The sequence below is a fragment of the Gossypium hirsutum genome, chromosome A06, assembly GCF_007990345.1.
Source record: "Gossypium hirsutum isolate 1008001.06 chromosome A06, Gossypium_hirsutum_v2.1, whole genome shotgun sequence".
Taxonomy (NCBI): Eukaryota; Viridiplantae; Streptophyta; class Magnoliopsida; order Malvales; family Malvaceae; genus Gossypium; species Gossypium hirsutum.
In genome coordinates, this window is record NC_053429.1 from 126,361,803 (window position 1) to 126,378,342 (window position 16,540).

A 16,540-nucleotide genomic window follows, 5' to 3' on the forward strand; every position below is an offset into this window, starting at 1 on the left:
TTCCTTAGAAATGCTAAAAGTGCGGCAAACCGATATGAAGCTTATTAAGTTAACAGTGGAGTTACCATCTATGAGATGGGTAGGTTATGCATCAAATTTTAAGGGAAACATGGTAATGCAAAATGGGCAGTTGAACCGAGTAAATGCAATGAGCGATGTACTTCTCAAACATTTATCTAGTGTTCTACATTATGATTTACTGTTAGCTTGGTAAGAACATAAGGAACTTTTTAGAGTTCTAAAGCGAGTAAGCCGAGGGACTTATAAATTGGAGTTGACAACTATACTCAAGATTAACCAGTGTTCAATGTAGACATGCCTAATACTATGGTGTGGATCAAGAGGATCAGGATCGAGGCAAGTAAAAATAGGGGTGAGTAAGAGTAATAGACTCTTATGACTGAGATGTACAAGAGAGAAATGCAGTTTAAGTTAGGCGACGATGGAAATATAAGCCGAAGCAAATGTTCTGAGGGGCGGAACTACTCGATAGAAACACTAGTTGCGAATCAGCTAAGGCATTGAGACAATTTCGAGACAAGTCAAACCAGTGCCATTCCAATGACATGATGAGGGTGTTACAAGAATGGGTGGGGGAGAATGTCACGAGAACGAATACATACGAAATATCTCATGAAGGTTAACTGATCAAATGAGGCTCATTTAATCCACTTGAATTGACCCAATTCATGAAACACATGAAGAAGTTCATCTATTTGAAGCTTCGGTGACCAGTGAAAAACTCCAGCCAATGTAATTCGATTTGTATTGTTGGATCTAGGAGAACTCAATTATAAATAGAGACACTTTCACTCAGTTATAATACTTCATTGAGAGCATTTACTCAAACACTTGGCGTGTGTTTGCTTTCTTATTCTTTTTGCTTCTCTTTTGTCTCTAAGTTACTTTTATTTTATTTCCGATGCCTTAGAGAACTTCTATCGATGCTTTGTAAGAATCAGTGGATTTAAAATCAAAATATTGTCTAAAATCGCACGAACTACGAGATTAAAGTTCTAGCCCTATGATACTAGTACCATCATATGCAATAATGATACGTGAGTCATCAATCTCACCCAAAAAATTTATAAGATTATAGATGTTGAAACTCAATCTAAATTTACGGGGTGCTCTGTTTAATAAAAAAAACAATATGAACTAACCGCACTAAATTGTTATTTACAAAAAAGCCATCTTTTATTTCACAGTTATCAATCTAATTCAACATCTTACATATAGTTCAATATCTGAAAACAAATAAAGCTACAGTTTGGACACTCTTAGAAAAAAGTGAATACACATACACACATACATACATAAGTATACACATTCTATGATAGTTTTGGTGTGGATGAAGCATGAAAAAAGAAAGGCATCAAATTTAAAGATTTGATCACCTTGGTAGAGGAATTATGTCAGAATCACAATTCAATGATGCGATGGCCATCATGTCTCTCGATTCATCTTCATCGACTCCCCTTGTTCGGTTTATCTCGGCTACCAAACACTCGCTTAATTCGGTCACGACGTGGTTCATAGTTGGCCTTTTTGTGGAAGCCGGAGATAAACAAGCCATTGCCACTTCGATTGCTCTCCATACAGAATTTATCTCGAAATCTCCTTTCAACCTCGAATCCACGATGTTCTCAATGTCTCCATTCGACAACATCGAACTGACCCAACGACTTATGTGAGTAGGCTCATCTATGGTTCTTGCTATTACCGGCCTGTTCGTAATGATTTCAAGAAGAACTACCCCAAAGCTATAAACATCACTTTTCTCGGTCAACCTGTTTGTAGTAGAATACCTGCATTCCCAAGCATCGAAACCAACAAATTTATTGAATTTCAAACAGAAAACGAATTGAAATTAACGATCATCTCAAGATAAGGTGTACGTACTCGGGATCAAGGTATCCAGGGGTACCGGCAACGACAGTGGAGACATGAGAGCCACCTTCAAAGCTTTTCGATAACCCAAAATCGGATAGCTTAGCTTGCAAGTTATCAGTTAATAAGATGTTGCTAGACTTCACATCTCTATGGATTATAGGTGGTTTGCAACCATGGTTTAAATACTCCAACCCTGCATTTTCGTTCGTTTTTGGGTACATCAGTCAATGAAATTAACCAAAAAAAAATGAACTATTATCGGTGAACTCGGGCTAACCTTGTGCTGCCTCTAGTGCTATTCCGAGTCTTCCTTCCCAGTTCAAGACACTGATACTACTATCTGAAAACCGAAAGAATCTCATATAATATACTGATATATGAAATCTGATTAATCAATGAAAATATAGGGTATTTGATTGAATGATTGAAACCTGAGAGATACTCTGCTAAGTTTCCTTTGGCCATGAACTCGTAAATTAGCCCTGTTTCGGTGCCATCATCGCAATATCCAATAAGGGCGGTCAAATTTCTATGATGAACTCTCAAAAGAAGCTCCACCTACATATAACCATAGATTTAAAACCCAAATTCTCAATGAGTTCAAATATCAGTATTAGTTGGTCTGTCATCGGATTATACCTCAGCTTCAAATTGCTTATACCCTTGGAAAGATGTTTTCGATAACATCTTAACTGCTACTTGATTGTCATCCAAGAAACCATGGTAAACTGTTCCGAATCCTCCTTTTCCAAGAACTTTTTCGAAGTTGTTCGTGATCCTTTGGATATCAGAGTATGTAAATTGTCGATTCTTTAACTCTTGGTATGGTTTTCGAGGCGTTACAACCAGTTTCCCAGCCAATGTTAACATCAAAACAAGTTCAATAGGGTCGATTTTATGCTACTTAAGTCCGTGGTATGTAAGTTTCGTTCTACTCTACCAGATGTTTTTGTCCGTTTAAACCACCATAAGAGAGCTGAAACAATTATGACAATAGACAGCACCGATGCAACCGATGCTACTATTGTAACCACTACACTGTTCTCCGACGTTTTTGTCCCTGTGGTACATGATTCCCATGTGCACGGAATTTGATTTCCTTCCAAACTAATCAATTAAATTGACAAAAGTGAAATGAAGTAAGATTTGGAGAAAAAGGCTAATCCGATCCCAATTTCTAGATATTCACAATCATAGATCAAAGAAAGCAAAGCATACTTCAATTGCAGAAAACGTATGTTTATCCTATCGATTAGTCCCGCAGGAACCGAACCATTCAATGCATTTCCTTGCAAGTTTCTAAAAAAAAAAAAAGTTAAAAACTTCCTTAAATTATTATTCAGGAGTTGATTTTTTTAGGCTAATTCGTGAGTTAACTTACATCAGAGTCAAAAATTGCAGTCGAGTTAGAAACTCAGGCACTCCTCCTGTCAAGTTATTGTTCGATAGGTCCCTGACATCGATAACAAAACCAGTAACATTGTTATTTCTACACCATCATCCTCACATAGGGCTATAATTATTTTATTTCGTATGAGATGGAGACACTTACAAATACTGTAATTGAGTGAGATTCCCGATATACGGCGATATCTCTCAACTTAAACCACTAGAGGACAGATTCCTGATTTCATGAACAATAGCTTCATCAACATGATTATGAAATCATTTAATGAAAATTAGTAGCTAACTTGCACTCAAAGACATACACTTACAAAGATATGATCCTAGGCGGATCTGAATCCTCGTAGCTGCAATCAAGGCCTTCCCATGAATATGTTCTTGGAGCACAAGGATCACCTTCCCAGTTTTTCTTCAATCCATACATCGATTTTATATTCATCATCGCATTAACTACAAAAGACACACATGTAAGAATCGGAAAATCAAGACCAATTGACCAAAGAAAATCATTCATTAGTTTTCGAGACAACCTACCCTCTCTTTCAACCGTTTGTGATTCAACAAGTTCCTTCACCTTATAAGCCTCAAAGGCATTTATGATGGGCGGATGAGTCGAACTTCTGGTACTTTCCATCGAAAACTGGCCTCCTTTTACGGATCGTGAGCTTTGGGTCGTGTTTCCTCGCAAATACGTGGGACTAAAACGTCCATACCAGAGATTATCATTAAGATAGATGTTGAACTCTCTGGTCTGGTTAGCTTGTAGCTCTTCAAGTTCCACAACGTGCATGTAGAAATAAAATTCAACATCAGGATCGGAATCCCGAACCGTAAAATTCAAAGTTTGGCTACCGTTCATCGGTATGCTAGCAGTCATCATGGCCACCAATGGTGGATCAAAAGGACTGTTACGTATCAAGGAGGAAGAGCTATTTATTGTTGCCAAATCATTTCTTCTATAAGGTTGCCATACACGATCATAAATATCTTCAGGAAACCTAAGATAAACATTTCAGACATAACGAATGCTATTACAGTTAATATACTATGAAAATCGATAGCGAAAAGAACAGAAACTTACCGGAAACTCGAATTTAATGATGAACCAATATCGATCCTTAAGAAAAACTCCAAAGCTTGTGTTTCGGAATCAGTGTTATAAGTTAAATTACTCAAAAGCCTTGACTCTAAAACAGATATAAAAGGTATCCCTTTCCCAGTATTAACAACACAAACATGAAGATACCTTGCTTTGACAACATGAATGATTTCCTTAACAACAACACTCGTTGAATTCTCAAACACCATTGAAGCCCACAGATTAGGTCCTAAATACAAATCAAATTCTGGGTTTTCATCCTTTTCATCATAGTTACCATAATGAAACTTGCTCTGATCAAATATTTTTCTCCTTTTGTGAGGTTCAGCTGGTAGCAATGTCGAACACCTTGTGGGAAACTTCTAAGATTTTCAAGAAACTGTTGTTGAGTGCTTGAATTGAATCGAGATAAACTATGGGTTGTTCCAGTTTGAATGTATGGTTCATCTGAAGTGTAGTTCATGCCAGTGATGGAATCAATGTAGCTTGAACCTGCTGGTAATCCACAATCTAAGCTGATGAACCCTAAAAGAACCATGGGGAAGAGCTTGATTAGCTGTTTTGTTTAGTTTTTCTTAAAGAAAAATAAGAAGAAGAATTGGATAGCCACCTGTTTGATTTTGTGCATGAACAAGAGCTGCTAGAGTAAAGCTGATGAACAATATTATGAAATAATGCTTTGTCTTCACCATCTTTTCTTTTTTGTTCTTCTTCGCTCTGAATTTTCGTGGTTGAGAGCAAAGAAATAGTTACCTATATTATCTTAGTTCACAAACAATATTAATTAAAAAACATGTTTTTTCTAAGATACTATTTTGTTTGTTGAATCTTACTCTCTCTTTTTTTATCTAAAATGGTATTTATACTATTTATTTCATATAATTTTATCCTGAAATATTATATCAATCAATAAAACCTTAGAACGTTGCATGTTTTTATTAAAAGATGTCTAATTTTTTGATAAAATAAAACGTAATAAATAATTTTAATATTTTTAATTAAAAAAAAACTTCATTTACTTAAGTGTAAAAATCGGTATAATTTAAAAGAGAATTTTATAGTTAGTTAATCTTAAAGTATGTAGGCAGTTCATCTACTTAAAAGTCAAAATTGCTATACAAGAAAGATTGGGTCAGTTAATTAAACCGGTTCAAAGTGAAAATAAAATTTTAAAAAAATCATGAAACCCGATTTAAATTTTTTTAAATATGAAAAGTGATGAAATTTTTAATATTTAAATTTATATTAAAAATTAAATCATTTTATTAAATATTTAATTTTTTTTAAAATACGATGGATCGATTAAACTGGTTAAATAGATAATTAAAATGTTTTCAGTCATTTTTTAAATAATTATATATTTTTTGAGGGTTTTAAATAATTATATTTAGACTATATTTTGTACCAGGAAAAAGAAAAGACTGCCAATTTATAATAATTTTTATTTGGACTTTTTGTTGAGTTTTGAATTTTGAATTTTGATTGTAATTAAAAAAGAAATTGCATTGACAAAGTAAAAGGTGAAATGATGTCCTGATTGTTACTATATTAATATAGAACTAAGATCATGAAATATTCTTTAAAATTAAATAATGAAATATTATAAATTTTAAGATTTTCCAAAAGTTGAACAAGTACTTAGATTAAGATTCATCAAATGATTTTGATGTGACTAAATAGCAAATTAATTCTTTCTGTTAAAAATTTCCTCTATTTTTACCATTAAAAATTGGTTTGGTTGATAAAATAACTAAATAGTGTCACATGTATTTTATACTAACATACAGTGACCAATTTTTAACGGTTCAAATAGATGTAATTTTTAACAAAATAACTAATTTATTATTTAATCTAATGTATAATGACTATTTTGTCTTTTTCTTAGTAAAGGGAGAAAATGCAATATAACTTTTAGTGCAAGTGCCTCCATGATACTTTTACCAATGTATTTATAGAAATTTAATATAAATATTAATTGAGGCTTTAATTGTATAGTAAAGTATAAATGTTTAAGACTATAAAAGCTTGGGTTCAAAATATATTTTAATTTGGTTAAACTATAAAAATAGTCATTTTTGTTTGCCTCGGATTATATTTTAGTCAATTATATTTAAAATGTTACGTTTTAGTGACTTATGTATCATTTTGTTAAGAAGTGGTCACTCTATTGTTAAACTTTGTTACCTCCCTAACAGCAGTCCTACGTGGCAATCCAAATGGGTTTTAAATGCTAACTTGGATGTCCTACGTGGCAATCCAAATTTAATTTATTTAATTAAAAGCCTATTTTCATCCTAACAACTAGGCATACAAGTTAGCATTTAAAACTCATTTGGACTGCCACGTAAGACTGTCGTTAGGGAGGTAACAAAGTTTAACAATAGAGTGACCACTTCTTAACAAAATGATACATAAGTCACTAAAACGTAACATTTCAAATATAATTGACTAAAATGTAATCCGAGGCAAACAAAAATGACTATTTTTATAGTTTACCCTCTTAATTTTTATGGATATTTTACTATTTTCTATATAAAAGAAATAAAATGACAAAAACACTCTTAAAGTAATATAATTTACTTTCAAAAATAAAGATATTTTCGTCATTTCCACTAAATTGGTGCTCCATTAAAACTTTAACCTTTTAACATCAAACTTTGTAAAGGATTTAATATTAACAAAGATAAAAAAAAAATTAGACACGTATCACCCTTGTATAAAATAATTATTCATTAATAAATAAAAATATGTGATGATAATGATATTTATAATTTTAAAAAATTCTCTATACCAAAAATTAAATTTGTAATAATAAATTATGAAAGTATAGAAAACAAAATTAAGGAGATGGAAATAAATTTGGATTAAATTAATACATCATGGAATTAATTAACACTTGCAACTTAGAGATTTCCAAGATTTCTAAATATATTTTCAAAATTGACTAATTTTGTTAATTAAAAAACTCAAGAATGTCAACTTTACATATGTCAATAAAATAAAATTGATTGTTACTTTTAATAGTGTTTGGAATAAGCTTTTGAATTGGGTTAAATTATTTTTTAGGTTATGAATTTAGTAATTATTTTTATATTGGGGTTTAAGTAAAAAATCGTCTAAGCTCCAATATGAAAATAATTGTCAAGTTCAGGCTTTAATATGGAAATAATTGTGAAGTTTAGGGGTCGACTTGGACAAAAAAATAGTTCAAGTCCAAATGTGGGAATAGTTGCTTAGTTCAGCTCTAATATAAGAACAATTGTCAAGTTTAAGACCTAATATAGAAATAGTTGTCAAATTCAAACCTCAAATCGTGATTTAATCCTATTGAATTTCTACAACTTTAAACATGCTTTAATAATTTCAAATAATACCAATTTTGCTAAAGAAGGATTAAAATATACTATAAGTCCTTATATTTATCAAAAAATTAAAAATTAAAAAATTAAATTCTTGAAAATAAAAATATAAGGGATAAGTTTTAAATTTTCAAAGAATACATGAACTTATGACAAAATTTAACCATTAAAGTCTTTTGAAGGACTCAAGTGTGTAGGTGGCGGACAGGAACTCTTTAGTAAATATATGTAGTATCAAAATGTGCTTGTTTTCGCTTAGCTGCATGTGTTTTTTTTTCTTAGCAACCAAACAGAAGAGAAACCCTAACCAAATATATTTAGGATAAACTACACTTAAGGTCATTGACTATTAGTAAATTTATAATTTGGTTACTCAACTTCAAAAAGTTACAAAATGATCACTAAACTATTTGAAAGTTTTAATTTAAGTCACTAGGTTGTTGAAATCACTGTTGTATTGTCTTCTTTGTTTGCACCGCTTACACTAATTGAAAGCTTTCTTTCTACTCCTCTTCTATAATTCAATTTATTTTCATGAAATAACTTTGAATGTTTCAAGTCTATAAACCAAAATCCAAACAGGTTTCTTCTTTGATCTAAAACATTGATCGCCAAATCAACTTGGATATAAAATATGTTATTCTACTCGCCAATGCGTACTAAACCATTGTACTGATCATCAAACCATCGCTTAGAGTTTGCTAGCCAGACTTTTTTTCAAAGAAAACTTAACAACTAGTGACTTGAATAAAAACTTTCTAATAGTTCAGTGACTTGAATGAAAATTTTCTAGTTCAATGACCATTTTGTAACCTTTTGAAGTGGAGTGACCAAATCATAAACTTACTAATAATTTAGTAACCTTAGATGCAATTTATCCATATATTTAATCAAATTTTGGTAGCTTCCAAGCATAAATCGGTGATTATCAAGTTAAGTACAAAATTAATAAAACAACTCATATTTTAGGAGAAAAGAGTAATTCGGCACTTTTTTTATTAAAAATATCAAAGAAATTTATCTAATCCAAAAAATTAATTAAAGAGAAAACAATAAATAATGAGGTGAAAGGCAATTTTTTTTCTTGGAGAATATTAACAATGCCTTTGAATTCATGTCTTTTCAACATGTTATAACAATAATAATAACTAAATTAAATTTTAATTGAAGAGAAAAAAAGATAAAATAATATTTTAATCCTTAAACTTGATAATTTTTTTTGACTTGGTCCTTGATTTTTTTTTTATCTACATCAGTTCTAAAATTTATTTATTTTTTCTAATTTGATCTTGAACTTGGATTTTTCATTAAGGTGTGATCATATGTCATTAAAGGTGTAATCAAACCAAGCTGAGCTCGAATATTGTCAAGTTCGAGCTCCACTCAAAATTTGGAGCTTGAACTTGATCGAATATTTATTTTTAAGCTTGAGCTCGGCTCGAGATTCGAGCTCGGCTCCATAATTAAGCTTAGTGTTAATAATATAGATTAAGGGCAATAATATAATATAACAATATAAAAATATGAAAAGCTCAATAAGGCTTGTGGATTGCTCGAGTCAAGTATTACTAAGCTCGAATTCGGCTCGAGAGGTAATTACTAAATCGAGTTCGAATTTTTTTTAGTCGAACTCAAGTAGCTTGCAATCACCAATGTCTCATTTATACCCTATGTGGTATTCTAAAATTGTGCCACATTATCACCTACAAATTTAAAAAATACATATTTTATAAAAAATTCAAGTGATATTACCCTAGTCTGACCCGGTTCGACACAACTATATTATATTATAAAATTATTATATTAATTATATATGTTAAATAATAATTATATATATATGTATTTATACATATATTAAATCTCTAACTTAATAATAATTTTAAAAAATGTATCCAACTAAATAACCAAATCCAAAATATAAAATTTTAAAATTTATATATAATACAATAAAATATTTATTATATTTATTTATGTTTTTTAATATAATAAAACATTTATTATATTTATGGTAGTATTTATTAAGATAAATATTTTTTAATGTACTTTTAATGTGTTAAAATTTTTTTATTTTAATGCGTTTAGTGTATTATATATTTTTATAAATTTATTTTTAAATAAAAATTAATTTTAAAAAATTAAATATGAGTAGGAGAGGTCAAGTCTGAATTTATTATTTTAATACTAACCTAGGTTTGGACAAAAAAAAAATTCATTTTTCAAATTAAACCGAATTCGAACTTAAAAAAAAAATCATCTAAATACTTATATGAGCCTGGATATCACCACCTCTACGTTGAACCTAGACGCAAAGCCCATCCAAATTACCTTCTACAGTGTTCAAAACCAAAACCACAACCACATTCGGCGCGTGATTTACGTTCCCACCATTTTTTTAAAGATAAACCGCATAGTTTAACACAGAGAAGTAACTAAAACCTCCCAAAGCTTTTAACAATGGCAGCCCAAGCCGACTACTTCATCGAAACTCAACTTCCCAATCACCAAAAACACTACGGTTCCTTCACTTTCCCTTCGATTCTATCTCCGAACCCTAAATCGAGTCCTTCTTCACTCTCCGTTTTCTCCGAAGCCATCAAATTTCATAAACCTTTTCTCGATTCTTTGTTGCTCAAATCCGGAGCTTTGCTCTTCAGGGGATTCCCAGTGAAAACGGCAAAAGATTTCAACGACGTCGTCGAGGCTTTCGGCTTCGAAGAGTTGCCGTACGTCGGCGGGGCAGCTCCTCGGACTAACGTCGTCGGTCGTGTTTTTACTGCAAATGAATCGCCGCCTGATCAAAAGATTCCTTTTCATCATGAGATGGCTCAGGTAATTTACTCAAATTTGACTAAATTATGAATTCATGATTGAATGGTTTTGTATTAGTATATTATATTTTTTATACATTATCCAATTTATATTTATGTGAAATTTTAATAAATAGGTCTATTATGCTGAAATTTGAAATTTAATTTATTTAATTTAGTCCTATTTTTATAATGTCATTAAATCACTCCTGCAATAGATTGTATTTAGCTCTTCGTAAACTAGCGTGTCATCGTTCCCTTTGGCTCACAATACACTTTGCATCTGCTATCTTAGGATATGGATGTCGTCCAAGAATGGTTTGAGTGTCCAATGGATTGAGTAGTGCTTTTTTTCAAGGATGCTATCAATCAGTTTGTCTTTCATTTTAAATATGCATGAGGAAATGCCTGCTTTGAGGGACGTTGCTAGTGCTGCTCCATTTCCGTGCCGAATTCTTCCTTCGAATGTTGACCCTGTTCTTCCATCTTATATGTGTTGAAGGTCATTGACCTTTCCCTAATTATTTCTCTAACTCTATCTTTTGCTTTGGTGTTACCCCAACCAGCTTATGCTTTCTTGATCTGTTTAATATATTCATCTGCTTCCTTGACTACTTTGAAAGGATTTGGATTGGCTCCTTTGTAAAAAAACTTTGTTTCTGTGCACCCAGATTTTCCATAGTATAATCGCAAAACCTATAAGCTCATTTGCCGTAAAATCTTTACTTACTAGTGCCAGTTCCATTAATCCATTCCTTAATCGAACTTATGTTGACCTCCCTGGTGCGAATCTCATACAATGAACCAAGCCATTCTGCTCTGGCAAAATTGCATTCCCAGAGCAGATGTTTTGCGTCCATTTGACAGAATGTGCACTCAGTACGTATGGAATGTATTCTCTTTTGAATCTCAGTTTTGCTATGTAGAGGTAGAGCCCCGTTAAGAATTTTCCAAAGAAAAATGATCACCTTGTATGGTAACTTGAATGACCATAGAAATTGCGATATTTTCTTTGGGACGTTGGAGCTGTGTGTGCTAGTGCCCTTTGGTTGTATACTATTAAGTACCTGAAAATATGCTGATCTAACCAAGAATTTTCATCCTGAGTGTGCTTCCATTTTGGTTTAATAGGACCCTCAATCATGGTCTTTAAATTACTCAATACTTGCACATCCAAGTTAGAAATTTCATTCCGAATCAATACCTGGTTGGGTGCCTCTGTTGAGTTCAGTGTACTCCATCTGTTGATGTTTTGTCAGGCGATATTGTGCTTGATGACCTCTTTCCCCATCATTATTCTCCTTCATGCCCATGAATCACCTAGTTTCTCCTGTATTTTCATCAATTATTTACTATGTTTATGGTCTTATGTGATTGCAGGTTCCTGAATTTCCATCAAAGTTGTTCTTCTTTTGTGAAGTTGAACCAGGCAGTGGGGGAGAAACCCCCATAGTTCTAAGCCACATTGTGTATGAGAAAATGAAAGAGAAATACCCAGAATTTGTTGATCGATTGGAGGTGCATGGATTGTTGTATACCAGGGTATTAGGTGAAGATGATGATCCTTCATCTCCCATTGGTCGTGGCTGGAAATCAACATTCTTGACGTCCGACAAGGCGGTGGCCGAGGAAAGGTCAGTGATTTCATCATTATCGACTCAATGAAGTAGCTTCGATTTTAGTTCAATCAAATCCTTCTGTCGGTAAATGCTACTAAATCAGATTGATATAAAAACATATTTAAAACGCATGGATTATATTTTAAATACAACGCAGTATAGTTTTGAATCTTTTGATATAACATGCTAAAATATATATATCATATTCAAGTTGTCCATGCAGTAGGTGTAAACATATTTAAATTTTGATTAATGTGTTTTAAAATGCTTTGCGTTAGATCTGAAGTGGCATCTAGCATTTAAGTTGACGTGTAGACTAATGAAAGGACTTAATTGACATTGGTACTGATAAGTACTCAATTAGAATTCAGAACATTTTTTAAGTTTGAGATCAATTTAGAATTTGGATCATAGTTTAAGGACATGTGGTGTAATCAAACCCAATTATTGACCCAATTTTGAAATTTGATTTTCAGAAAAAATTATATTACTTCTTTTTTAAGTTAATCCATGTTAATGACTTATTGATTTTTGGTGTAGGGTTTAAGGACTTAATTTTGTAATTAACCCAATTATTGACTTAAATGAGAATAAAGTTGTTAATGCAGTAAGTATACACGTGAATGAAATTTGATCAATATGTTTTAAACATGCTTTTATGAGTTGGCATTTAATGCGTAAGCTGACTTGTAGACTTAACAGAAGAATTTTTTATTGATATAATACTGATTTTTCAAGACTCAATTAGAATTTAGGACATTTTTTCGTTCGGGACCAGTATAAAATTCGGGTCATAGTTTATGGACATATGGTGAAATTAACCCAATTTTAAACTTTTTAAGTGTGACCAATTCAGACCTGAGTCATAGTTTAGGGACGTATAGTGTGATTAACCCAATTTAAAATTACAGGCTATAGTTCTAGGACCGTATGGTGCAATTAACCCAATTATTAATTACAAAACTTATCGCAGGGCTGCAAAGCTAGGAATGAAGCTAGAGTGGCTTAGCAATGGAGTGAAAACAGTAATGGGACCAATACCAGCCATTAAGTACGACAAATCAAGGGACCGCAAAATCTGGTTCAACAGCATGGTGGCAGCATATACGGGGTGGGAAGACGCAAGAAACGACCCAGTGAAAGCCGTCACATTCGGGGATGGCCAACCGTTACCGGCCGATATCATCTACGATTGCTTGAAAATCCTTGAAGATGAATGTGTTTCCATCCCTTGGAAGAAAGGAGATGTTATGTTGATAGATAATTTGGCCACTCTTCATTCTCGACGTTCATTCACTCCGCCCCGACGTGTGCTAGCTTCACTTTGCAAATAGGGTTGCAGACATAAGTTGAACATCCACGTGTTGGACATATACTTATATCTGACACACATTAATATAAGTATATAAAATTTGAACAAGTGTAAGGGCATAAGTATGTGTTTGATACAGGTATATTCAATATTGTTCATATATTTGGAGGAATATATGTTCATATATGTGTCAAATATGAATCGGACATGGGTATTTTTAAATATAAATAATGCTTAAAATAATAGCATTACCATGGATAATAGACTTACAGTTTAAATTTGTAACCCCCAAAGTCCATAGCTTCTAAAATGACCCATTCATTTTGAAAAACTGCCCTTTCCACCCAAAAGATTGCCCAAAAAACCAAGAAAAAAAAACAAATTCCAGTATTTTACTATTTAATTTAGTATGCACATTATTTAGTAGAAGTTTTCATGAGACACGTCAGGTTAGATTTGATCCAAGTCAATTAAATTTATATATAATTGTTTGAATGCGGTCTGATCAGACATGAATTTCAAATTTAAGCTCATTATTTTGAACTTAATATTTTTTTTAAAGGACTCAAGCCTCTTGAATATCAAATGAGCCTTCAACTTTAGACAGATTGCACAACTCTTAAACAGGTTTATTAGTTAGTGTTGATACGAGTATTCAATAAGGGGAGAGACAAAGAGGATAAGGTGATAGTGCTAAGGAGGTTGGTTCACTTAAACAAACAAAGAGCCAAAAAAGTAAGGGAGTGAAGTAGAGGACACGGTGAAGACAAGGAAGGCATAATGCTAAGGATATTGCTTAGGGTTGCTGATGGGGAAAAAGATAATTTTTTTATCGTTCCTTGGACTATATATAAGAGAATGGTTTCTTATCCAGTAATGCCACATCACTGATAGATCCCGAATATGGCAATTGTGAGGTTGGCCTAGTGGTAAAGTCACTCTACACAAGCTGTTGTCAATTTGCTAAAAACAAGTGGCTTGGTGAAAGGTGAGATGCAAAGATAATTGATTCCTTAGTGATCAATCGAATGACGTGAGACAAAGTACTACCCATAGATACTTCTTAAATCTTAAGTAATTTCTTACAGTGCCACATGTTCAAGCTAAATAGAAGTAATTATAATTTATTTTTCAATTAATATAAAAAATTCCCGATTTAAATTAAATAAATAATTAAATTTTTATCTCAAATCAAAATTGAAATTATAAAAAAAATAAAACTTCTTTTTCGCAGCCTTGAAATTTGCATTTTAGGATATGGGTTTTGTTTGAAATGGGACAAAAAAAAACAAAAAGATATGTTTGGTTTGATCCCCCTTTCTTTGTCTTTATGAAACTATGACATCCCAACTAAATTTTTTAAAATATTTGTCCAAATTCATTTACCACGTTTTTCATTTCCATTTATCTTTTCAAATATTTTACAATCCTTGTTTATGATCCATCACTATCTTCTTTTGATTCTTTTTATCCAAACAAATCTTCTTTGTAAATGCATGATTTTTTTTAAATCGAATCAATCAAATCAAAATCGATTAAATTAACAATTATTTGAAGAATATATATAATAATTATATAAAAATTAAAATAATTAAAACCCGATTTAACTAGTAAAAAATTATATTAAAGTAGTAAAAATTTGTTTTTTAATATTTTTAAAAAATATATATTTGCAAATAATGATTTTAAATCCTTAATCACTCTATTTTAAATTAGAAACAAATTAAACCAAATGCTATTTTTTTATTTAATAATATTTAATATTTATTTCACAATAAATAATTATTTTAATATCTATTTTACGTTGTTGAGGAGGATCAACTTTTTTTTTAAAGAAGTCCTTAAAGTGTCATTTGTTAATAAGTTAACATCACCTTCAACAATCGAAGGTATTATCCCAATACAAGATTTTGTCTCCCAACTTTTGAGGACAGTCTTATAGGTTCGTTGGTCCAACCCATTTAGATAGTTCAATTAAATGAAACATTAAAAAAAAATCATAAAAATAAAAAAATATATATTAAAACTCAAATCAACCAAGTCTTTTATCTCAACTCATACCTGTTCACGATTCAACTAATTCAAAACTTTTAAATTAGTATTCTATCTAATCCCTGATCTAATCATTTTCATTAACATAAAACTCAATTTAGGTCACACTTAAATTCTACTAAAGGGCTCAAATTGTTGTCATTAAATAATAATTAAATCCAACTCATGAAAACTACCCATTACAAGCAACTTGCAACCATAAAACAAATATAAATGTGCTTATTTTCTTAATAAAGTATAAATTTGACCTAATCCAAAATCAAGGAGGACAAAATAGTTCTTATTATTTTCAAAGCATTTAAACCTTAAGTCTTTTGAATGCATTGCATCATGACTACCCATTTAACCCACAATTAAAATAAAAATGCCAATTAAATCATTGATAAATTAATAAAATACTTATATATAAGTTTTCAATCAACGTCATCATATTGAATAATTCTACATTTAATCCTTAATGTGTGATGATATGATACTCTGTGAGAGTGTGTCGTAAAATATCACGTTATTAGTTAAAAATTAATATATACAATCTAAAAAGTTATAAAGAAATTATATAGTTTAAAAAAATGTTCAGATGATGATGTGGAACAATCTCATAGTGACACATCATTGCACTTTAATAAGATCAAATGTTTAAAGATTGAAATGGGAAAACTTCCCAAATTCCAAGACTAATGTGGACAAAAAAAATTTAAGGACTAAATGTTATTTATTGATTTATTTTTTATGGTTGTTATCAACATCTTGGCCTTTTAGCTAGCAAGCTAGATGCTTGTAATAATCACACTCATATTCTCCCAAATTAAATAATTAAAATTGCTTTTTTATTTTGGTTTATTGCATTAAATAATTAATATAATAATAGAAAAAGCTTTGCCAAAAATAATGTATGCTTTTAGTAACTTTAAAAGAGAAAGGGCCCAAAGTAGAGGAGAAAATCCGGAATTGGGTCCAACAAGTGATCTTGTAGCAGCGCATGAACATATTAAATG

At 31.3% G+C, this 16,540-nt stretch overlaps 1 protein-coding gene and 1 pseudogene across 1 annotated transcript; one reads left to right on the top strand and one right to left on the bottom strand.

The window, feature by feature from the left end:
* Nucleotides 1-1,175: 1,175 nt before the first annotated feature.
* On the bottom strand, nt 1,176-5,175 carry LOC107937320 (LRR receptor-like serine/threonine-protein kinase IOS1; annotated as a pseudogene).
* Nucleotides 5,176-10,045: 4,870 nt separating this feature from the next.
* LOC107937342 (clavaminate synthase-like protein At3g21360) lies at nt 10,046-13,665 on the top strand. Its single transcript, XM_016870207.2, has 3 exons — nt 10,046-10,584; nt 11,943-12,196; nt 13,155-13,665. Exons 1-3 carry the CDS (start codon nt 10,210-10,212, stop codon nt 13,513-13,515), a joined length of 990 nt encoding a protein of 329 aa, XP_016725696.2. The 5' UTR covers nt 10,046-10,209; the 3' UTR covers nt 13,516-13,665.
* Nucleotides 13,666-16,540: the final 2,875 nt, after the last annotated feature.